Genomic DNA, 26,576 nt, shown 5'->3' with positions numbered 1-26,576 from the left:
CAGCTTTTTTTTTTTTTTACCGTGAAAATGTGTGCAAATCTTTGAATATCCATTTTTAACTCTGTTACAACTTCTGGGGGGGTGGGGGGGTGGGTCCCTGGAACAAAATATTTTGAGATGGGGGTCCGCGGCCAAAATTCATATCATTTTTGGGGGTCCTTGACATGAAATAGTTTGAAAACCACTGATTATAGCAACATATTTTTTTTTATTTTTGTTAGGATTTAGAAGACATTTGCAGAATCCCCAGAAACAAAGATTAAAATGACACAGATGCGTTCTCGGTCTTAAAGGGTTAAAGAAAACCTCTAACCACCTGAATGGTGTGAAATCTTAAGCAGCTGCTTTTAATATGATCATGTTGAAGCAGCCAGTCTGGAGGTAACAGGGTTTAACTGGTCGTGTGTCGGAACTTTAAATCTAAAACCTGACTGGAGGGAGGCTGAGGGAGTCTGAGCTCATAGTTATTGGCAGAGGAATAACGAGTTAAAAAAAAAGAGGGAAAAAAAGCTGCATTCCACAACGTAACACAAAGTTATGTTTGACATCTGTATACCTGACCGACTTTTGAACCTGGAATTTATGAGCTGCAAAGACGACTCCACTCTCCATAAATCAAGATAGCATTGGTACTCGGTCTTAATCCAATTTGGGGGTTCATGTTTGTAGCGTCGTCACTTTTGTTTTGTTTTCCACACCGTAAAATCCTCCTCTGTGTTAATTCAACTTTGAGACGTGTACATATGTAACCACAGTCAGAACGTTACGGTACTAGATCAGTGCTCGGCCCTCGGATGGCCATGTCTGGAAACACTCAAGCCCCTTCTATTCTTAATGCAAGCTCAAAAATAGAATACAATGTAATGAGAGAGGGATGACTTGACTGGAAGTGCTGCTGTGGAAATTGACTGCCGCCTGCGGAACACCTACGCTCTGTGGCAGCCGCAGTCATCATTTCATCTTAGGCTGCGGGCCTTAACACTAGGTGTTCCCTCATGGCTCATACACTGCTACCAATTTAGCACAAAACGAGAAGCATCCAGCTCTGCTACGGCTGACAATACAAACAGGGGTCAGCACAGGGAAATAGTCTAAACGTCTCTGTGTGACCAATGAATGATACGAAACTTGCTGGGAGTATTTCGCATCAAAACTATTCATAGAGTGAAGCTGATGCCTCATTCATACACGCCTTCATTCACAGTGAGAAATTGACCTCGTTTCAGATAACAAGGTTGCTTTATCGACACGTAATATTTGCGTTGTGTGTGTGTGTGTTGTGTGCGTTGTGTGAGTACACAAACAACAGTTAAAAAAACAAAAAAACTGTGTGTAACACGACTGGTTTGTGTAATTTTTTTAATTCTCTGGGATTGAGGCTTACACATGTTTGAATGCAGCTGTGCTTACCTGCCCTGCAGTGTCCAGTATCTCCATGCTTACAATCTCATCGTCAATGTTTGCTTGATGGCGATATGTCGATTCTGCAACAGTCCAAAAAAACATTTATTATAAATATATATATTTTTTGTTTTTATATAGTGACCACGGCTAGAAATAAAACTACACCTCAATTATGTAAATATTTGCTGTTGTTTTGGAACAGTTTTGTTGTTTCAGTATTTGGGTTTCTAAAATGTCAGTTATTCCAACAGTTTGACCAAGCTGGTCGTAAGTGATTCCTGCTACGTTGAAATGGCCTGACCTTTAACCTCTGAGCCGTTTTAACAGCAGGATACGAGTTGCTTACACCTGGACACAGGAACACAGGTGTGAACTCAGGTCGTGACCCCTATTGTTTTCACCCTGGACAGGACAGCTAGGGGGTAATTAGCTAGATTGCCCTCTTTAAAAAAAAATCCCATCTGTGTACACACCTCACAGAGAGCACAAAAGCTGCCTGAATTCAAGCCTCCTTGTAAAGACAGATTTCGGTTTGAAAAAAAACGAAATTTCTGAATCTATCCTTGCCTGCTGTTCCAGCATGTAAACTCATGGCCATGTTCTGCAGCCATTCCTCAACAAGCCGTGCGGTGTCTGTGAAACTAGCATCTCTAAAAGGTAGTGAAGACCTACCAGGGCCCCTAGCTCTGCGTGTTGTTAACTCACCTCTCTGGGACATAAATCGATCCCCCTGCCATCTGTGACAGTTCATGGGAAGCCTGAGGCAGAGAGAGCGGCGTAGATTTATAGTCTTTTAGCTGGAGGCTTGAAGCAGGTCTCTGAGGATTAGCGCCTCACACCCAAAGGCCCAAGAGAGAGCCTATTTCAGGAGCCATCATTCCATCAGCTGCCTGCACCCCCCCCAGAGCCCCACCTCTGTGTTTGGTACAAACTGGGTGGACAGTGAGATGATTTAACCCTCCTGTCCTAACCTATCTACGGCTCTTACACAAGAACAAGACCAGTCATTTTCCTGGCAGCTAGTAATTCATCCCTCAATGCTTGGAAACTGTTTACACACCAGGGGGAAGAAAGAGAAAGTGTCATATAGCCGACCCATGTGTCTTTAAACTGGAAATGGAGGCTTATTTGTCAATGGCTGCCCTCGAGGCCTACTGCTCTAAAAGGATGGTCTGGCATGTTTTGCCCATTGACTACGACTATGTTTCATTTAAGAATCCCTGCTTAATTCAGAGCCAGTTTATTATAGGCTGGAAGGGAGGAATAAAAACAATTAACCAAGGTCTTACCCCCTTCACCTACACCTATGAAAATGAATAGGGCTACTACAGCACAGTAGGCCTACTGTATATCATAATCCATAGCATCAAAAAACTGTACAAGAGAAACCCCACTTAGGGTTTATTTGTGGAGTGTGTATGCACCTAATAAAAGCTGGCACACAGCTAAATGTGTTAATTTACTGTTTTCAGGGTTAAATTAACACTCAGGATTTTACTGTTTAAGAAGCTCCATGTGTCCCAGTGCTTATTATGGCTTTTTCTAGGAACACAGAACTCGATAAAGAGTTTGAACAACTGCGCCTTTTCAGTTTCAAATGTATTCCTATGGCTTGTTGTTGTTGTGTAGTGCAAATGTAAATTATGTAAGGAAAAATAAACAGGCTTTACATAGCGCACATGTTTCCTATTGAGGCACAAATAATAGCATCCTCCTGGTTCTAGTTTGAGGTCAAGGATAATGCAATAATGTGTGTGTGAATGAGTATTGTGTGTGTATAAAATAGCCCTGTTTATGAGGTATTCTCAAAGGCACGATCATAAACGTGAAGTAATTTGAGTTACCTATCCACTACACTAGAACAAATGATTAGGATAACTGTATGCATTATGCTCCTATTTCACTCATCAGTACCAGCAACAAAACCAACCAGCAACAAACCAACCAGCGGTTATAGATAATTGTATCAACAATAAATAAATACATTTTCACCTTAATGTAGTCATTGCCAATTCCCTACGTGTTTTTTTAAAGTCCCTGTCACTGCCAACCCCTACTGTTTGGTGTTAGGGAGAGTGTTGTCTACACCAGGGGTTCTCAACCAGTGGTCCGGGGTCTCAATGTTGGTAAACAAATAATTGGTCTATTTGTGTTCCTTGGAGGACCCTGCCAAGCTGGAGGCACTGCGGAGGAATCGAACCCTATAGTCTCCATGGTGATGGGCAGGAACTTTACCCCTGCACCACTCGGATGCCCACAAAATCAATTTTCTAAAGTGCTGCGACGCGTTGTGAGCTTGTAGATCTGCTATTTTCAGAGCGCAACACCCGAGCCCAACCAAACATAAAACGACTTGTCAGTTCTACTGGATCTCTTCTCCACTAGTCCCTCACTAACATTTCAGTCTAGTTTTTATTTGTTGATGAAATTGTCAATATATTTAGTCTTAGTTTTAGTCATCGTAGCTTAGTTTTAATTTAGTTTTAATTTAGTTTTCAGTGAAAAAAGGTAGTCTGTGAAAAATTTTTGTCATAGTTTTAGTCGACGAAATCAACACTGCAAAGTAGCTTTGCACGCATGCGTTTAGATCGAGTCTGGTTAAGCCCTGGTTACAGAGACTCAGGCCAGTCATAGAAGGAGATTTGGTCAGACGAACAAAAGCCTTATTTTGTTCACAGGGCTTGATCTTCAAAGTTAAGTCATCCGCTTTCTTGACGGTATAAACTGGTACACTGCACATGATCAAAGCCTCCCTGTAGGGGGTGGACTAACGTAGCACAAACAGGACAGGGTTATAGACAATATTAGATTGTCCATATTATATAACTTCCTGCTGGAATTGAATGTATTGGATCAAGCTTTTCAATAGCCCTGATGTGTGTGGCATTGTTATAGCTATAGAGACAGAGCTCTTATTCGCTCATGCAGTCAACCCTGTCAAATGCTGAAGTGGATAAGGCAGTAACTGTACAGAGACTAGACATTAGTGTTCTGATTTAAGACCAAAGTGAGGTGAGTGACTTAAAAACACACAGATACACAGAAAAAACTTGACCATCGGAATTAAAATAGAAGCTACTGTAATGTGGTCAAGGATGCAATTTGTTTTATAAGTCTATAAATAAAACATTAATCTCTCCGTATTGACAGAACGATACCCTGAACTCTGAAGTAAGAATTTCGATTTCATCCTTGCTGTTCTCTCTGTTGTTTAAATCAGCGGTTCCCCACCAGTGGTCTTTGGAAGGGGGGGGGGGTACCAGGGGGTCCCCAGCAAAATGTGTTAACATAGCGTCACAATCATTTTAACCACTTAGCTTTGGCGATCCAAAAATAGCAGATATACAAGCTCATAGCGCGGCACTCGGTGCCGCGCTATGAGCTTGTAGATCTGCTATTTTTGAAAAATCTTGAAAATACAAATTATTCTTTGCCCTGATATTTCATGGGATGACTCTATGCTTTACTGGTGTGACTGAGTTTTTACATTTACATAATGATGATGGATACATGTTGATGTCCTGTCAGAATATTATTTACATATCCATTCCAGCCACTTGAAGTTGATTTACGCCCTGTCAGAATATGAGAACTATTTGCATCATATCCAGCCACCGCAGGACATTAACAGGTGGTACATTGCATGTGTGGACAGCAGAACTTACACTCAAGAGGACTTCACAGGTCAAGGTCTGATTGCAAATATATTATATCTAACATTATGTGTATGTGTTAGTGTTTTGATTCAAATTATGGTGTAGATATGTTTTGATCGGTGTTATTATGGTGTATATGTTGTAGTGGTGTTTTGATTAGTAAGATGTTGTAGAGGTGTTTCACTGTTGAGGAAATAGTGTGGTGGTAGCAAACTGTTAATTAATACGTTCCTCTCTTTTTGTCGGTCTCTGTCTTTTACCCTCCCCTTTTGTCTGTTCCTGTGTCTGTCTCTCCAAAAGACTTCACATAATTGTGAAAACAGAGAGCACGTTCAAATCAAAGTTGTCAGGAAAATGAACACATCAAATGAGTCCTCCATCATTAGCAACGCGGACATTGTAAGCATCACCAGCACAACAATCAACCTGGTCCTAGGAGTCCCCATCAACAGCTGGGTTCTCTGGCTGGTACTCACCGGACCAGCTGGTACAATGGCCACAGAGATCTTCACACTCAATATGAGTGTATGTGAGATCATCTTCAGCTTGTTATGTCTTCCCCTTCTAATCAAAACCATACCCTCCTCCTTGTACACCTTCACTATGGCATTCTTTTTCACTGGGCGTCCCCTCTTCCAGTGCTGTATCTGCGTAGAGAGATTCATGGCAGTGGTTCACCCGGTGCTGTTCCTCAAGTACAAACCCCTCAGGTACCGATTGGCTTGCTCTGTGTTGGCCTGGTTGGTCATCATTGTGGTATCAGTAGGATACATGCTGATCGGTGATCGCGACATAATTCGTTATGCTATATCGGGGGAAGTGCTATTTTTCGTGTCAGTGATGCTGTTGTGCAGCCTCGCCGTTCTCAGGGCTCTGAAGCAGCCTGCTCCAGGCGAGATGGGGAGAGAGAGGGACAACAGCATGAAGAGGAGAGCCTTCATTATCATCTGCCTGATCATGGTGTCATTTGTGGGAACGTTCTTTATTTGGGGTGTTCTTACTGTCATTGGTTTAATTCAAGGGGAGTCGGATGAGCTGATAATTGTTGGAAATACATGTGTGTTAATTACTGTGGTCACTGGGTTTGTTCAGCCACTGCTGTACCTCTGCCAAAAGACTGGCAAACTTCCCTGCATTAAAACTATACAAGGTACATAGATAATCACATATCGTCACCTTCTTAAACTAATGGCCTACGTCATGTTTTAAGGAAAATTATATTCATGCCTAAGTCAGCTCCTCATGACTGTACACCTCTGGTAAAATCGACTATCTCCTAATTGAAAAGGATCGTGCTGTTCCCTCCCCTTTTAGTATAATGGCCTATCTCCCTAGTGTGCCAAAATAGGCAAAAGAAAATTGGCCTAAGTAAAACAAAAATCAGTAAATCATTTGGCCTAAATCAGGTTCAATCCTATTTAAACCTATTTACATCTCTTATGTTACAAAACTGACAGACAGTGTTCTTTTTATGTTAATTGTCATAATTTGTTATAAACATTTTGGGTGAAATGATTAAGAAATATCATATATATATTTTTTGGATCAGTTTTTGATTTTTCCTGAAAAACTTAAAACAATTACTTACTAGGCCATTAGTTTAAGAAGGTGACAATATTGAACTATCTGTGGTACGCAGAGGGGGCAGGGCTTGTATAAGGTGACCTGTAACACTATTTTATGCTCTGTATGTAATTATGTTACTTTAGATATGAATCTAAAATAATATTAGATATCTAATATTATATCTAATATAACTATATTTGATATTATGCTCTGTATGTAATTATGTTACTTTAGATATATATCTAAATAATATTATATATCTAATATTATAGCTAATATAACTATATTCGATATTTATTTTATTTTATTAACTTTCTATTTTTAATATATCCAATGTTGTTTCTTACCTTGTTCTGCTGTAGATGTATCTTGTATTCATATATATTCAAACCTACTCCATTTTTCATAAAGAGCTGTTTTTGTCTTGGGTTATGTGGTTCAATTTGTATACTTTTCAGAGTTAAAGTAACGCTCCATAAATAAATAAAAAAATCAGATTTTCGGTGTTGGCAAGAAGACTGCCTTCCATAAGGAGACCTTGTCCTTTGCTCTTGTGGGTGGCCATAGCTGAATGGGCTGCCGGGGAAAGTTCAATTCCCGGCCCCGGTGTCCATGAGCAAGACACTTAACCCTTAACTGCTCCCCCTAAGCAGGGATGGGAGAAGAGGGCATGACTGTATAAGTGCCTATAATGGGCTGGCAAACCTGGCTTAGTGCACTACTTGATGACTTTGTGTTTAAGTAAGTTCACAAGCAATAGATATAATAAGCTTCTTTTTTTTTTACCATTTTAATATTTACTAAATGTGAGTTATTGTTAATTTTCTATAAAAAACAAAATAAATAAAAACGTAAATTTGTTGTTCTTTGCGCAATTCAGTAGAATCACCTTGGGGTGCCATTTTTTATTTGGCAAAATTTGGCAATTAACTGATGGTAATTTCACTGATTCAGTCACATTCCCTGAGTAAAACTTTGGGTAAGACACCAAAAACAGCTTTGTACTTTGAATAGTAATTGAGATATAGCCATTTCAAGCAGCCATGGTGGACGATCGCAGCTAGATTTTCCTATTTTTTATATTTAGCAAGCCCAATAGTAAAATAATCCAAACAAAAAACATTTTGTATGCATTTTTGGGGAGTTCAACCATACTGACCCGTCTAATATTGGAGTTTCTGCATATCGCCCATGCACTTATAGGGGAGAGCAGTGGTTCTTAAAGTGGAGTCCTTGAGTGGGTTCCAGGGGGTCCCCAGCCAAATCATTGATAGTTAACCAAATGGACCCTTGTGGGTTTGTAACTCTGAGTGTACAAATGGAACCAAATTGACCCTTACAGGGGCATGTGGTTCAATTTGTACACTTTCAGAGTTAAAGTAACACTAAGAATTTTGGGTTCCCAGAGATTTGAAATGGTATCAAATGGGTCCATGGTCTAATGCATATCAAACTGAGGGTCCTTGAAATTTAAAAGGTTCAGAATCACTGCTATAGAACCACACCGTACACATCCTCTCTTATATGGGGGTCCATTTTTATCAATTTGGGGGTCCTTGACATGAAAAGGTTTGAGAACCAGTGACTTAGGGCCAGCCCAACTTGTTTGCGGTGGTTTCTAAAACCTTATGCCCATATACCTAACACCATGCCAAAAATCTAAAATCTTTATGGTTTTTGATATTCCTTCCCACCTTATCTCAGTCCTGCCAATTGTGCTACTATTGTGCAACTACAATATTTTTTTATTTTTGTTTTGTTTACTTTATTTGGTCGCGAGTTTCGGGTTCTTGACTACCACAGTTTTTGGTGTGGTCAGGATGGTCGGTAGGTCTCTTCATGGTGTCTTGTCTTGAGACAGACACAATCTTCAAAAAGCTTCACCATACAGTCTGTACAACATAAAGCACAGAAAGCACTGAAAAGATTCAAGGCTCCATAAAGTGGATGTCTGTCTCCCCCCACCTTCCGTTTTGTCTTTGCAGTCACATAGTCCTACTGTAAATCCTTCCCAACGGGCATCTAGTGTATATATAAATATATATATAAAACGTGGTTCTCAAAGTGGGCTCCGGGGACCCCCAGGAGGTCCCAGCTAAATTAGTTAATAAAGCGTCAGAATTATTTCAACCCCTTTATCCATATTTTATACTTTGGCTATTCAAAAATAGTAGTAATTGTAGATCTGCTATTTTTGAAAATGTGTGCAAATCTTTAAATCTTTTTTTAGAAGGCATTTGTAACACAAATCTTTGCTTCTTGGGGGTCCCTGTCACAACATATTTTCAGATGGGGGTCCGCGGCCAAATGTATATCATTTTAGGGGGTTCCTGGCATGAAAAAAGGTTGAAAACCACTGGTTTAAATGTCAAACCGGTACCCCCAAAATGACCCGCTCTCTTTGTGCTTAAACCCTTTAGAGTCAAGTTGCACTGATGCATTTCCATATTAGTCCCTACAGTAAATTCCACCTCCAGAGACCCAGGCATACAGTAGTGTATGCCAGGAAACGTAATACTTTGATTTCTGGTGTGAATGATTCCTATATGAGGCTGCTACACTTTATCCTCCACTTTAAATCACTGACTAGGCTGTGATTTAGCAGTCGACAATAGGCCTTATCTACCGCAGTCCCAGACAGGAAATGAAACCGTATGATATGATATGGTGAATGACGGTAATCTATCCTGTTGTTGAATGATAATAAGAGCGATATCAACTTTAAGTTGTTCACATTTGCGTCAGCACCAAATCACCACTCAAATATGATGCCGTGATAAGGGATGAAAAAAGTGCTGTGGAACCAAATCGGGTTCCGGTGCTGAAATACGTTCGCTTTTTGGATATCTAGTTCTGCTTCAACCTCATTACTATAGAAGTGCTGTATGCGAGTAGTCAGAGGCAGGGTCTGTCTTACCGAGTGTTGGATCATACTCCCAGATGAAGCGTCTTGTTAGTAACCTCACCACCAAAGCTGTAGATTAAGAGACAGAGAGAGAGAGAAAGACAGAGAGAAAGAGAGATAACCCATTAATAGACCAATACAAAACAGCATAGCAATAACTGAGAAGATAAATAATTTGATTAGCTCTTCAGAAGATTGGATTCGTTATGGTTATGACCGATAATGAGTAAATCACCTGCGGTCAATGTGATACGACTTGGAACGCTGATTCAATCAAGGATGTATTTAAAGCTCCATTGTGGTGGTATGTGGTGGAATTATAATAACAAAGCTGTCGTTTCAAAACAAGCCAGCTCTCTCCAGGGGCAACTTCCGCTTTCTCTCCATTCAAACTTAATGCTCGCCCAGTAGAGTCTAGACTACGGCGGCCCAAAGCAAAACAAACTTAAAGTAGTGCAGTTAGAAGTACCCTTGCACTGGAAAATAACACCATAACGCAGTAGTGACATTCAGGGGTTGCCACTGGTACAAAAAGAATGCAGGGAGTACAATGCTGCAAGTAAGAAGTAATGTTAAATCTCTTCACAACAACTTCTAAATGATTACAGGCTGTTAGTGCAGATGCATGATTAGGGACCCCAGGAGACACACATCTCATTTGAATAGCAGGCACGACATCTCTGAATGCCTGCTAGACAAAACATCTGGTCAACAAGCTCATAAAGTTACCCTTCACACAGCACTCTTTCCCAAACAGTGGGTCTGGACTCGGGACCCATGTTTGGCTCACGGAACAATTTTTATGGGTCGCGGGAGTAAATATCCACTTTCCTACATTTAAAACAATAGAGAGTATGCACATGCGTCACTTTTCCACTGGGACACGCCCCCCTCATCTAGACTGAGTGGCAAAACATTGAGCAGCATGGAGCGTTGGAGTTTGGAAGCGCTCGTTGGAAATCACTCAACGATCCTGCGTACCACCTGTTTCCCAATCTGGGAACCCATCGCCAAATAAAAAGGAAAAACCTACTCTTTCACTTGGCTCTGGGGGGAGCTAAATGGAGCACCTGTGCGCAAGGAAACCGGGGTTTTTGGTCTGCCCTCACAGCGCTCCACTTCCGGTGGTGCGCTTATGTTTTCATTCCCACAAACAATATTTCTACACGGAACACTAACACCACTTCTCCCAGAGAACATGGATCGTTTTGGTTATAAGCCCACTTGTTTCTATGATGAAAGAGCAAGTTAAAATGTGAATATCTTTCCGTGGTTTTGTCTGCTCCGAGGTCGCTATTGTTAAATGAGTTTCGGTTTGTTTTCAGTGGGAAGCGAGAACAGACAGTAAATCCCAACCACTACATTTGATTGGGTAAAGCGCGGCCTGCTTCCTGATCTGAAGGCACGCCCACTTGTAGGCCAGTGCGTACACGTTATGACGAACCCCCCCGACAGATTCAAGCGGAGAGCAGAATCTGTTCTTGAGAGATTACCCGTTTCTAAATGTCACATAATGCAGGAGGCAGCAGGACGTTGCGTTATTGAAAACGAGCGCTTCCAAACTCTGACACTTAGAAAAAGAATCACCTGCACATAATTTACTGACAGAAAGTAGCTCATAACATGTCTATGGTGGATTTTTATGAAACAAAAACTTTGCAGATATTTGCAGGATAATTCAAGCTTTCAGAACAGCTGCAATGTTGGTGAGTTTAACGTTGTTTGATACAATCAGATAGGACTTTTCTGTCTGGATGTATGGGCTGTCAAGGCCAGAAAGTATTTTTTTGCCACTCAGTAGGCGTTCCCGCATAACTTCCGGGTACGATGATGTCACGCGCATAGCCTCTATATCTACATTATATTAAGATTTTGACACTATGACAGGCCCATGTGAAACATTTGAGGCAGAGGTTCTGCTCTGGCATCCAGGGAGTGTGTGTGCAAAGTTTTGTTGCAATCAAGCCAATGGTGCCAGAGATTAGCTGTCCACAGATATGCGCGCACACACACACACACACACACGCACACGCACACGCACACGCACACACACACACACACACACACACACACACACACACACACACACACACACACACACACACACCTCCAAAAAGTTAGTGACACCCACAGTCACGAAACTAGAGGGAGCGTAAACAACGATCTGGTACCACCCACCCATAAAAGAAACATGGGCAAATTCTCCTTCTACAGCACGGCCACCAAGGTATGGAATAGTCTAACCCCATCCCTCAAAAAATTCAGTTCGCTGGGCTCATTTAAAACAGCCCTAAAAAATCATCTTTCTGGAGGCCATACGAGGAGGTAGTACCAGTTTCCCGGTAGACAGACGACCCCCCTCCCCTTTTTCTTGTATATATATATATATTATTATTTTTTCATGCTTCTTTTGTACATAGTGGTATTTTTTCTCTGTACTTTGTTGATATTGAACTGTTTGGTTGGTACTATATATGTCTATGAAATGTATTCAAGGACCCCAACTGAAACAAGTCTGCAAGGACTTTTTTGGTCGGACCTTTTAGACAAAAGTATTGTAAATGTAACTGTGTTGTTTTACATTCTTTTGCCTAATACAAATTTCAATCAATCAATCAATCAAACAAACGTACGTATGTATTCAATCAGTCTAACATGGTTAAAATGGAATTTGAAGTTACGATGGGTGTATATAGGAGGGGGGAAAATCAAGCAGATGCCTTTCCCTTGGATTGCTGTATTTTTGCTCTAATGACACAATGACAGGTTTCCCTATAGAAGCAAATATCTGCTCTTCCTGACGATTATGTTTCTTGTTAATAGGCCACGCACTCCCTCTGTGCCTTCTTCACTACATTATAATGATTTGTTATCAGTCCCCCGTAATTCAAAACCCATTACCACAGTGTAATCCAATTTCGATACCCAGGAGTAGAATTGCTACCCTCCAAACCCACTGGAACTGGAAGAGGTCCATGTCTGGGTTTTCACAACAGCATTCAACACATCCTCCACAGCAGTCAGCTTCCACCTAACGCTCATTAAGGTGGAGGATGACAGGTAGAGACAAGCCCTTGCCCGCTAGTCTCACTGCAAGGTCATTAATCAGTCGTCCACGTCTTGACTCCCTTGGTCCTCCATTATCCACCCAAAAAAGGCAAAGCTAATGGGACGTAGCGTAGCCTGTGAAGCTGTCAACAGAGCGCCACACAAGGTCCCATAATGTCGACACAAAAGCCACAAAGACAAGCTCATTTCTCAAAAAACGGACCTCCCCTAAACTCCATTACTAACCCAGAGTGAGCTAAGTTCATCTTGAGAATGGAAAATAGGTAAAAAAAATATTCTTTAGTCAAAAAGCGAACAAGTAGCCGTGTCCAAGGGCAAGCAAGAGCTTGTTGCGCCTCGGTGTGTTTGTTGTGTATTTTGCTGACACTAGACCTAGACCTGTTTATGTTTTCAGGCCCGCATAATGTTCTCTACAGGATCTGTCATGTGCCTGAGTGACTTCCAATGGGCCTAAGAGGTTCACTTGAGGTATCCGTTTCCTCACGTCCAGAGACATATAGTGCCACTGCGTTATAAAACGGGACGGGAAAGAAAGTCCATCTTGGCCACAGGCCTGTTTTCTGTTCAGAATAATCAGCCACTGCAAGGAAAAGGAAAAGCTATTATGTCAAAGAGGATGTCTTTTACGGTACCACATTTAACCCATTAAGAGCTGAGGCCGATTCTACAAAATATGTCTTCTAAATCCTAACAGTTTTTTGAAAAACTATGTTTCTATGTCAGTGGTCCTCAAATATTTTTATGTCAAGGACCCCCAAAATGATATGTATTTGGCGGCGGACCCCCATCTCAAAATATTTAGTTCCAGGGACCCCCAGGAGCAAAGATTTGAGTTACAAATGTTTGCTTTAAACAATATATATTCAAAGATTCGCACCAATTTTCATGATTTTTCCAAAATAGCAGATCGACAAGCTCATAGCGCGGCACTCAGTGCCGTGCTATGAGCTTGTACTAGATCTGCTATTTTTGAATAGCCAAAGAAATCTAAAAGGACACAGATGCTGAGTCATCTTAATGGGTTAATTGATGTTAATTCATACAAAAGTCAAGTCATATCTTTGATCTAAGGGTTTTGATGTTAGCTGAGAGCTAGATCCTCAATTAGTTCAAAAGATCATTCACAGAAATTAAATATTTAGGTTTTAAAATAGTTCCTAAAAATAAATTGTTGCTGTTGGGCAGAAGCCTTGTATAATATTTCATCTTTTTATGTTTTCTTTCAGAAATGAATGCCCTATTTTATACTTAATTGTATGACAGTGTTGCGCAAAAATAGTGAAAATAGCAGATTGACAAGCTCACAGCGCGGCGCATTGTGATGTGTTGTGAGCTTGTAGATTAGTTATTTTGATGAATACATTTGATTTTGAAAGTGGTTAAACGTGTCTATGGGTTTTTATAAATATTTAACCAATTAAAGGTATTAATAAGAGCTTGTGACTAAATAATGACTTTCACCTTTTTTTCTCAAATTCCTGAAAAGTTTTTCTACCCACACAGCGACAAAATGACTGTGCACTTCTTCAGGCAAAGCCTTCCGTCATTGGCTGAAGAATGCCTGTAAGATCATGCCTTTCAAGTCCTTGCTTTGTTTACTTTGCCCTTTGCTTTTTGGCAAGACGCACATTTTCTAATGTGCTTTAAGTGTGTTCAAGCAGGCGATCTGTGTCATGCAACTTTCAATTAGTCTTTTGAGTGTCCTCAAAGCAGAACAGCAGCACATATTTTGTCATTGTGCTGGGTTGAATTAGTGAGATTCTTTTTTATCTCCCTTTAAGCCTAAATGGCCACTCAACATACAGTACATAACAGTATAGGCATTAACCACTTAAGCCCCATATACATGTCTTACAACAAATTGCAAAAATAGCCATCTATTCTACAAGCATTGTGATGCGTTGTGAGCTTGTAGCTCTGTTATTTTCACTATAAAAAGAACTGGGATGCCAGGGTTAATGTGGTTAAACAAGACAAATGTGTGTTGATATGTACATTGATCTATTGAAGATTCTGACTTTCAAATGTACATATTTTTTGTTTTGATTGTATTGCTGTATTGTTGTATTGTGCTTTCTGCTTTGGCAATGTAAACGTATGTTTTCTCATGCCAATAAAGCCCTTTGAATTGAATTGAATTAAATTGATATGATGACCATATCTTTTGAACTGAAATGACCAAGAAGTTGTTCAATCCAATATCTGAACTGTGGCTTAAGTAATCATGGAAACTTAACAAGTCAAAATCAGCACAAGAACGGATCTCGTCTCGCGGAATCCAATGGGAGGCAATTGCCAAAGTCTCCTTTTGTTCAAGGTGAACTAATTCCATTAAAAAGGCTTTATGTTGGACTAATAAGAAACAAAGCAAGTGCAATTAGTGGCGCCCAGGGTCTTGTTCTGTGGTGGTGCCATGTTACTCATTGAACAGACACTATTGATCCCCGTAGACCACAGACGGACACCCATGGCTCTTTGGTTTCCCATCTGCCTTCCTGGGCAACAACACACCACTTTAACTGGCTGGGAAATAGACTGGTCTCCGAGCTGCACTGACGCAGTGAAGTCTTTGGGTCATTGTTTTGTTGTCATATCATATCATGTCACACAATTTGGCTTTGCTAAATGAAATTGGTTGGATTTAAAGATCGTTAACTACAGCCGAATGAATGGTCCCTCTGCAGGAAACGAGTTCCGTAGTGGAATTTTTATATATCTGATTTAGACTATTTATGTAACTTAATTTTGGTTATTGGTGTCATAGGAGCTGTGTTGAATAGTTGCACGTCTGGTGGCGGGGGATGTTCACATGGTTTCCAGGCTCCTACAGTAGGTGAATCATTAGCTGGATACGCCGTTTATGGTTTTATGACATTTCTGTGGGTGCAGATGCACAGGATCACCGCTGTGTTCCCATGTAACCGTGTTGACAGCCGAGAACAATCTCTCTATCGGTACTTAGATTCAGTGGTGATACTGTAGAAGCAACCCTTATAATAATAACAATAATACATGCAATTTGTACAGCACTTTTCTAGATGCTGAGAGTCGCTGTTCAAAACAAGGCAATAAAGAAAGCAAGTCTTGGACGAGCTGTAAACAAATTAGCTGCAAAAATACTCTTAATACATCCTGTGAACAGGAGGTCAAGTCTCTGTGAGCCAGTCTCAGCGTCTGGCAGAAGGTTTCCCAGAGTTCCTTTCACCACCAGACACTCTCCGGGGCATGTCGGTATTCCCCCACAAAGCCCCTCGGGGATTGTTTGATGGACACTTGACCATATTTCTAAGTACAAGTAGCTAAGTGTGCAATAGGGACTGTGGGGAGTCTCCACAGGGCCAGAGGCAATATCCAACGTCCTTCTTTTGCCAAAATATTATTTTTCTAAATGGGACTGAGTCAGTCATTCCCATCCTCTCAGTCCCTTTCTAGATCAGGTTACATCATGTTTCAGCATTGCCCAATTAGCTGTTATATAGCCTAGCTATGAGAGCAATATTTTTGCATGACTCTGCACTTTTCTTCTCCATGTCTGTCTGCCCATTACCAGCTCAAGAACTCTGCTGAGTAAATGTGCAAATAAATGTATTTTCAGAGACAATTATGAGAGACATTGTTATTCTGAGAACGTCAGGTCATCTTACCCCTTTCTATCACAAAATGCATCAGCGATATCATTCATTTAGTTGATGCCTAGATCGTTCATTCATACTGGTTGATGCTGGTTGATTTGTGGTGAAAAATAAACCTTGTTCTGAATACAAATTGTGTCTCTTTATCACTGTGTAATATTCACATTCATGTGGATGTATTCATGACACAAACGCCAGTTCGAAACAATGTGTTTTGGGGCAACTTAACCACGAAAACAAAGCCAAAGTTCTAACTATACCATGAGATAATTAAAAAGTCATGTTTTAAAATAGTAAAGTGAAAAGAAAATATTTAGTGCTGAACGGTTGGCATGAATGTTACATATTTCTTTCATTCTATTACACACCAGTACCATCAGTAGCTTTGCATCGTTTAAAATAGAACTGATAAATTACAGCCATTGCTTCAAACCATGGCATAATGTCACAACACTGTAGATAAGCATAATGCTTTATTTCATTTAACAATGCCATGAATCACAGTGTGTCCCATGACAGCGCCGGTGGTGAAAGTTAATGCCATTCTAAATACCAGTGACTGTGAGAGATGCCTTCAGTCAAGTCCTGGCACAGGCTATCATTTAAAATTTCTGTTTGTTTTAGCGTGCAGTAAATACTATTCCGCTTGACAAAATGGCAGTTTGGCTGCTTGATTGGTTTCCCCGCCTCAGAGCAGAGCCTCCAACATAAATCAGACTACAATTAAACCAACATCAAGCAATGCAGCCAGTCTCTCCTTTCTTGACTCTGAAGATATCGAAACAATGACTCTCCAAGCAGTGGTGGAAAAAGTACTCAAATGTTTCACTTAAGCAAAAGTATCAATACTGCAATTTAGAAGTACTCTGTTACAAGTAAAAGTCCGGAATTAAAAATTTACTTGAGTAAAAGTACAAAAGTATTGGTATCAAAATGTACTAAAGTACCAAAAGTAAAAGTATGAAAATATTTGAAAATAGCAGATCTAAACGCTCGTTGTGAGCTTGTAGATCTGCTATTTTCAAATAGCCTCGGTATAAAATAGGGCTAAAGTGGTTAATGTATGTTTTATAAAGTAATAATTTATTTCTGCAAAGTAACTAGTAACTAATGTTGTCAAATAATTGTAGTGGAGTGAAAGTACAATATTTGCCTCTGAGATGTAGTGGAGTAGAAGTAAAAGTATTGAAAATTGGAAATACTCCAGTAAAGTCAAAGTAACTCAAAATTGTACTTAAGTACAGTACTTGAGTAAATGTACTTTGTTACACCACTGTCTCCAAGTCAGTAACACTAAAAGCGTTTTGCCACAATCACAAATAGCTTCATTGGAATATTTTATACTGGTGCTAATGCTATCAAAGACATTCTTGGAATCTTTTATACTGTTGCTAATGCCTGCTTGTTTCATCTGAAGAATTACAGAAGAAACTGAAAGGCACTCTGATGAAATTGGAAACTTTACAGATTAATTGGGTGGTATTTATTAACAATGTTACATCAAAGTAAACCCATAAATCCTGTGATCATAAACTCACAGAGTCGATCTTGCTTTCCTTGCCAGTAGTCACTGCGGTGACTATACCGCAGTGGTCTGTATATACTAATCGTTGACATCTATCAAGCGGCACGCCTCTGGCGTCATCTTCCCCGTTCGCAGCGTGTGTTTGGAGAAGAGCTCAATTTAACCCTTTCAATCTGGGAACGCATAGCTGTGTCATTTTAGATTTTTAGCTATAACCATTATTTTATACTTTGGGCTATTCAAACATAGCAGATCTACAAGCTCATAGCGCGGCACCAAGTGCCGCGCTACGAGCTTGTAGATCTGCTATTTTTGACAAATCTTGAACATTTGTGTTGAATACATGTCTTTTTTTTAAACAACATTTTTAACTAAAATCTTTGCTTCTGGGGGGTCCCTGGAACAACATGTTTTGATGGGGATCAGCGGCCAAAAACATATAATTTTAGGGGTCCTTGACGAGAAAAAGTTTGAGCACCGCTGGTATAGCAACAATAGTCTTTCAGAGAAATGAATACATTTGTTGAGACATTTGACAGTTACAAATATATATTCAAAGATTTTGCACTCGGTGCCACGCTACGAGCTTGTAGATCTGCTATTTTTGAATAGCCAAATAAATCTAAAATGACACATGCGTTCCTGAATTGAAGGGGTTAATGGTAGGATACTCCATGTGACCAGATAAGCATGTCGAGAAGGTTATGAACCCCACCCAATCTTGGGTTGAGGTAAAGCTTCTGAGGAAGACACATAACCTCTATGAGCAGGTTGGTGCCTTGCATGGTTACCTCTGCCGTCGGTGTATGAATGTATGTTTGAATGGGTGACTATTATGCAAAATGTAAAGCACTGTTGGAGAAAGGCGCTATAAATGCATCTCCTCGCAGATTGAGTTCAGTATGACAACAATATACTGTACACTCCACCTTGCCCACAAACCATTAACCCATTAACGCCTGAGGATACGATTCTACAAAATGTCGTTTACATGTCGTTAACAGTTTGCTGAAAAACTTGTTACTATATCAGTGGTTCTCAAACTTTTTCATGTCAAGGACTCCCCAAAATTATATGTATTTGGCTGGCCCCCCCATCTGAAAATATTTTGTTCCAGGGACCCCCAGAAGCAAAGTATTTTTCCTTTAAAAATATTTATATTCAAAGATTTGCACAAATTGCACAGATCTACAAGCTCATAGCGCGGCACTCGGTAGCTATATCTGCTGTTTTTGAATAGCCAAAGTATAAAATAATGGTTTAGGTGGTTACACAGATGCGTTCCCGGTTTGAATGGGTTAATATGGATATCTTTTTGTTTGGCGGAAGCAGGTCACTGTATATCAAGTTTACTTTGACTGACGGAGAGTTCCCAGAAGCAGGTACGGCAAAGCGTGGCTACACTTTGAACGTGTCCCTGTGAACCCAGACACAACGAGGGGCCGGGCATGGGAGGGGCTCTCTCGCCTCAGGGGCCTGCGGCCCTGCAAAGTGGGACAGCAGGGAGGCTATGATTTCACACATCTCTAAAAAAAGGTGCAAACGACGGAGGCTGGGGGGTTGTGGAGCAGGGCCCTGGGAAGATAATTACGTTTCTGATATGGCGTCCATTCTCCCTTATAATTTAGTCACCTTAACAATGGCCCTCCACGCGGCCCCATGCGTAGTAACCCCGATAGGCTGAAATGCTGTAGGTGGAAGTAGCAGGTCACTGGGTCACTCTCTAATCTTGTGCGTTAATGTTAACCACTTTCAACCTGGTGTCCCCATTTTTTTTTCAAAAATTAGGGAAAATAGCAGATCTACAATCTCACGTGGCGCATCAGCCATTGTCGCTGTTGTACAACACCATCATACACCCACAAAACTGAGTATTTATGGCGTATAGCGTTAGCAACACATGCGTTGAACGGTTAAAAAATACAACTTGAGCCAGAGGAATTATGCCTGTGTTCATGCCAATTTGACCATCCATGGGCATAACAATAACGTTGTTGCAGAGGGTACTGCAAGGATATAAGGACTGTATTTCTTAATAGGCTGGCTATTTCCGGGCCCGGATTGGATATCCTTAATCACGCACCTTAGATATGGTGAAAAGGCCCTGGTATTTATATAGGTATTATTACTATTATTACTATTGTTACTTATGACTGCCGAGCGCTTCCCATCTGACAGCGTCGTAGTATTTATGGTTAGGATATGATGTCATGCGGTCGTAAGACTACGTCACGCTGGCGTTGTGTCCATATACGGACGTAGTACCGTATCGCCGTCGTCATCTTTGTAACAAACGTCAATAACACTTTCTTAAAAATAAGCTACGTCTCGATAGACTACAGGGAAATGCTTAATGGATGCATTAAGACATTTTTATCCCCAGACTATGCTGGCAATGGAAGAGCTGTCGGGAGATTACTAACGATGACTCACTTTGCCAACCGGAGGATCACGGCGGTATTGAAAACCCACAGAGCGTGGGTGAGGGATGGATAATGCCTTGGGGACTGAGGCGCTTGTGGATCTAAAAATAATGCAACAGGTGAAGTAAGAAATGCACGGGTGGAGCCCAACCCGCCTGTGACATATTTTTTGTGTGTGGGCAGCGCAATGGCTGGATGAATTTGCCAGGTCAATAGAAGCATTGGAAGGGAGGATTCTAAATGAGGCGGATGGCCTTTAGAAAACCTCTAATAGATAATTAAGGTGAGTGGACAATAGGATGCTCTGAGGTGGAGATAAAATGCGTTCAGAGAGTGGGTGGAAAAAAAGGAAGGGTGGGGGCTGTATTATGCTGATGGAATCCAGGTACTCTGAAAATTCAATAAAACCTGGTGTGTAGCAAGTACCAAGGGGTTGATTATGTTTGCCCTCAAACTATAAAGTACCGTTATAACATCACTGCTGAATCATTAGATGCAGCGTTGCTGCTTGATGCAAACATACAATTCAAGCTTTTATCACCTGAGAAATTGATTTTCCTTGTAATGATCAAAACATTATACAATGGCTATATTTTCTCTGCACTGCAATTCAGGGGCTGTTCATTCAGCTGTGAATGGCAGGTCAAACTAAAGTAACCATTCCCCTGCCACCTATAGCACACTCTCAGTCTCCTCGAACTATTATTCATTATTCATTTCCTGTCAGCGCTCCTTTTGTTTTGTACCCTTTTGACTAAATAAATGTCCATCTCCTCCTACACCCACCGCCCTCTGTTGCACAACTCTAGTCAGTAATCATGCAGATGAGTGAAAGCCATTACGGAGAGCCCGACTCTGACGGAACAAAGGAGGTGAACGTGGCAATTCTGCCTGCCGGCGAAAATATGTGTCATTTCATGTAACCGTGTTTTAAGGTATAGTGTTACATCTCTTGTCATTTCATAACCTGTATCAGTTACCTGATACACAAACGGGATATAAAATGATATAGCAGGTGGAGACCTGATTCAACTGGCATACAACGTCATTTACATTACAGAACAAGCAAGAGGAAAAGTGGTGTTAAGACTTAAGACTTTTTAGACTAGGGCAATCTCTGAGCCTTCAAACTCATAGCGCCTGTATTAATCACATCAGTAAGAATGCAGGCCATCAACTAATTTTCATATGCACAACCATATCAGACGCAAAGTTGATTTATTCTATTACCTGTACAATCTCCTCTCATTATGCACGGTTAATGAACAGTGTTTTTAGCCCTATTGAGCTTTTTAAAGGGGGTGGACCACATCATAACATGTCTAATTGAATATTAGACAGGCTCTGCATGCCCTTAAGTATCCATCTGTCTGGCTTCTGAGCACTTTGCAAAACTGCAGCTTTTAGGCATGCGAAAGCACCGTGCTACATAGCTCCTCCAACACAGACGGTGGCAAATAAAACATAGAGACTTTACACACCCCCTTGGTTACGCCTTTTGTCCACATAAACCCTCATTGTTCTATAATTGTTCCAGTCTCCCTAAAAAAAAAACACCTTGTGAACCTTTCCAGTTATCTTATCAAAGGAACACAGTGTGCAATCTGCAACGCACTGATTAGTGCATAATGCTCTAGATGAGTCATAGCGTTATGCCCACACATTCAGTGCGGCCTACAGAAAGCATGCCAACACACATCCTGTGGGCTTTCTCGATCGGCTGCACTGTCAAAGGCCAAAGATGTGCCTCGCAACTCAAACAGCTGCAGTGATATCAACTAATGCAGCACCATTCCATTAATTGTTCCGTCTGGCTTAGATCTAGGAGGAGCTGAAAGGACATTTTTAAGCAAAAATACTCATGCACGTCAGGTCTAATTACATACGTATACCATTACTCTCCAGGAGCTCAAATCCCTGTCATATAGTTAACGCATCCCTAAGCATTACTTTTGGGAGTTGCACCATAAACTACAGCTTTGGAAGTGTGCCTTCTAGTTCCATCTTTTTGGACCCTGTTTTAAGTATGCACCACCAAGTATCCCCTGATGGTTGAAGCAGACTGCTTTCACGCTAATGAGATGTTATTCCATCTTTTAGGAACTTTCTTAAGTAGTGCTGTAAGTATCTATTTCTCATTTCATTCGAATGAGATGTTCTATTATTTTGGCCTAAGCTGCATTTCATATCTACTCAACTGAAACATAAATGTCCACTAATGATCGTGCTGCACTACCTCTTGTGGAAAAGGTTGCTTTGTGCTTCGGGTGAAGGCAGTGGTGCGTCACATTAAGATAATTGGATCTCGTAGGGTAGGGCATCCTGGTGGACGCTTATTTATATTTGGGTCTCATATATGTGTCCTAAGAGCACCTGAAAGGTGATCAGTGTCCACTCATCGTCGGACCAGGTGTATGTTTTTTCTAGTGGGGTTTTGATTCGTCTTGCCCTGCCCAGCTCTGAATGACTGTTTACATGGCTCTTGAGCCAGACACTTGTAATAAGCTGATTCATGGTCTTGTGCAGGCGTTTGGAAACCATAAACAGCTGTATTTCTGCTGGGGAGGACTGGGCATGTTACACGTCCTCATTATCATCTTTTTGTCTTGGCTGTCGGAGAAGGGGAGGTAAAAGATGTGTGAGGAAGCCATCATAGAAGGCCCTTTTTATGGAAAGCTTTTCATCAACCACCAAAATCCTGTTGTCCAAAAAAACAAACATGGTTTGTGATGTATGTATCTGTTGGTTGTGTGTTTGTGCATGTGTGTAAGTGTGCATAAGAGAAGGGAAGGAAAAAAGAACTGGAGATACTTGGACAGTTTTTTTTTTTGCCATTTTACAGTATCTCTCTGGTGAGCCGATAAGCTGAAAGCCTGAACGATACTGGAAAAGGCAACATTGAAGTCAATAGACTCTGTACAATACAATACTGTTCTTTATTACCCTGGATGGCTCGGTGTGAGAGGAGGTCAAACAATCAAAACCAGCCTCGCGAACCCTACCGTGGTCTCATCCTCCGGCCAAGTCACCCCGTGAGTCCTCTGCCTCTCCAAGACAATTACCCTGATTATGACAGTAAATGTTTCCCCTGTGCTTGGTCTCTTAACGGCCCTGCAAAACACAAAACAGCCTCCGGTTGTGCATGCTCAGTGCTATTTGCACTGCTATGCTCCTGTTCTCCAACAAAAACACAACCCCATTAATATCATATCCCCCACTAGACACAGAGAAACATGCCCAGATCAAGACGGAAACATTCCATCTGGAACGTGAATGTGATGCTGATGGTTTGCAAATAATGATGGAAAAAATATGAATACGTTTAGTGAAGAGTCTCTCAACTTGGGAAAAGAGGAATATTCCTTATGTGTACATAGATTAAGTTTATGCATATCGCAGAGGATATGACAACATCATATCGCAAATTACAGTATGTACAAGATACACATCTACAACACCCGTATGGATAATATCCATACGGGTGTTGTAGATGTGCATGCACCATCTTATTGCCAGACCCAGGGGGTCAGGCCTACATGAGGCTTTGTCTGTCCCTCTTTTCCTCCCGGTCAACGTTTTTCCTCCCGGTCCCTCTTTTCGATTGGCCAAGCTTAGCGTGACGTAGTGCTCTGATCTTCAGATTTCAACTTATAAAGTGGTTTGTAGGTGTGTTACGTACTAGGAATTTATTCTGGGTCTGGCAGAACCAGGTCTCCTGGTCTTATTTTCATATATTATATCACAATAAGATGGTGCATTGTGTTATCCTATATTAAAATTGGCTAATGGGAGGGCAGGCCGGTGGACCATATATGGGCACAAAAGGGGGCATGCCCATATACTGATGACATCAGGAATCTCCATATATGGGCATAAAAGGGACAAGGACTGACATGTTGATTCATTAGCATCCATCAGCTACAAAGAAAAGTGATAAAAGTTATATATTAATCTGGTAATCTATGTATAACACACACACACACACACACACACACACACACACACTCACACACACACACTTGAAGTTACAATGGGTTTATGTAGGAAGGGGGCATGTCTGATAAAATGGATATCAAATATCTAAATATTGAATCCAAGCAACTTATAACACTGTTAAAATGGTATCTAATATTTATATAGTGATTTAACTTGTAATCTATGGTGATGTTGAACTAGAATGTAATAAAGAGTCAACTTGACATGTAATCAATGGTGATATTAACCTGGTATGTAAATGATAGTTACCTGGCTGATACATATGGTGGCATTAATTTGATGGAAAAGTTACCAATTTGATGTTAACCTGGTAATGTATGTAATCATTAACCTGGAACAGTGGAATTAACCTAATCTCCATCCATGGTGTGACTGCATCACACTGACTACCACCTCCTGTCTTTAACTGCCAGCACCAGTGACCAATTTTCCGGTATCTTCCTCTTCACTGCAGCCCTCAGGCTCAGATAAGGAATCAAAAATGTGAATGAAAAGTCTCAACCTCTGTGATGTAATTACGACTTGCTCCTTTCAGCTGTAGAGCTGGCTGTCTAAAGGGAAAACCGTCATCTGAGACACATTGCCACTGTTGTACAAGGTCTCATCATCACTGTGTACTCTGGCTTTAACCCAAGTACAAACTGTACTTAGCTCATACCACTACCTAGGGCTAAGCTATAAGCCTACATTATGAAATGGTTTGAACACTGCACACTAGCATTTTCAGTTGTACCCTCTGAGAAGACTGTCCAAACTCAGAACCATATGCAGTGCAGATAGTCCAGTGTCCCTTACAGTCTCATGTATATAGTAAACTGTATGTGTATATATTATAGTATATATATATATATATATATATATATATAGTTTTTATAACCTTTATTTAACCTAGCAACTAGCAAGGCATGATTAAGAACAATTTCTTATTTACAACTGCGGCCTGGCAAAAGGCAAGGCCTCTTGAAGGAAAGGGGACTAAAATAAATAAACTGTGTGTGTGTGTGTGTGTGTGTGTGTGTGTGTGTGTGTGTGTGTGTGTGTGTGTGTGTGTGTGTGTGTGTGTGTGTGTGTGTGTGTGTGTGTGTGTGTGTGTGTGTGTGTGTGTGTGTGTGGGGGGTCGTGTGTGTGTGTGTGTGTGGGGGGTCGTGTGGGGTCGCGTGGAAACCTTTGCAATGTCCAAAACAGTTCCTTTGTTATTATTATTTAATAAACATAAATGAATTGTGAAAATACAAGCTCACAACGCATTGCATCGTGACACATTGTGAGCTTGTAGATCGGCTATTTTTTTAAATATTAAGTAGGGCCTTAATTTAAAAAAAAAAACATTCAAAGTTGAAATAGGATTTAATGTATGTATGTAGATATATACTATGTCTGAGTTATGTCTGAGTCATAGTGACAAGACTATATATGGGCCTATCAAGTTGGTCTGAGTTGGTGTGAGGCTCAGATCCTCTGATAGTTTGTTCCAACTATGTGTGGCATAATACATAATAGCCCCACTGAGACTTCTCAAGGGTTCATAATGTGAAAGCAAGTCAGACGTATTTTGGGCCTAAACCAGTGATTGGAGTGATTAACCCATTTAGACCTGGAACGCATCTGTGTCATTTTTTGATTTGAGCTAAAAAGCATTATTTTACACTTTGGCTATTCAAAAATAGCAGATCTACAAGCTCATAGCGCGGCACCGAGTGCCGCGCTACGAGCTTGTAGATCTGCTATTTTTTTTTTAATCGTGAAAATGTGTGCAAATCTGCCGTCAATGGCGAACGATTTAACACTGGTTGCTTGTTTCCAGATTCTGGCAACACGAGTTGCCAGGTTCTGGAAGAAACAAGCAACCAGTGTTAAATCGTTCGCCATTGACGGCAGCCTCGCAGATAGTTTCAACGCATGTTTGACTATCATGAGACTCTACTATGAATACTAGTAGAGAAAAAAACAACTTTGCGTCGGTTATAATAGACGAATTTCCCTTACCCACGCGCTCCCATTATGACAACGGAGGGGGTTTAAAAAATGACGACAGGGGAATATATGGAAAAAAAGAACGCCACTTTTCACGTCGCTAGGTGAGTAACGAGACATCAAAGATAACACTTAATTTGTCCGGAATTCTCCTTTAAATCAGTCTCGATCCTTAAGTAAAGTCTACAGCTCTGCCCATTCCCATCATCAACAGTCCATGCCAGTATGGCAGTGACCAGCCTGTAGGTTAAACTACTGTAGACTAGTGATACATTAGTGATTTATTTAGTGGGTTTTAAGCTATTGGTCTGGGCTTTTACCAAGTCAAATCTGAGTTGAGTTTTTTTCCAGCGACATCGTCAACATCGGGCTTCTGGGGCTTTAGCTAGGAATGTTTTTCCACTAGCCCTGAATCTTTCAGACAGA

General features: G+C 40.8%; 1 protein-coding gene across 2 annotated transcripts in view; it reads right to left on the bottom strand.

Annotated features, from left to right (window-relative positions):
- rerg (RAS-like, estrogen-regulated, growth inhibitor) overlaps positions 1–26,576 on the bottom strand; it is a 39,101-nt gene that overhangs the window by 3,852 nt on the left and 8,673 nt on the right. The window contains exons 3-4 of one of the 2 annotated variants that reach the window (XM_080421801.1): positions 9,544–9,600; positions 1,411–1,484 (exon numbers count right to left, since the gene is read on the bottom strand). In XM_080421801.1, the coding sequence (XP_080277927.1) occupies positions 1,411–1,484; positions 9,544–9,600 (131 nt within the window). The remainder of the gene's footprint in view (positions 1–1,410; positions 1,485–9,543; positions 9,601–26,576) is intronic. The other variant, XM_080421802.1, reaches the window with a different exon arrangement.

This window comes from Gymnoscopelus braueri (genome assembly GCF_963280865.1).
Source record: "Gymnoscopelus braueri genome assembly, chromosome: 23".
Lineage (NCBI taxonomy): Eukaryota > Metazoa > Chordata > Actinopteri > Myctophiformes > Myctophidae > Gymnoscopelus > Gymnoscopelus braueri.
The sequence above is the reverse complement of the archived record's forward strand: the minus strand, read 5'-3'. Positions and strand labels throughout refer to the sequence as shown.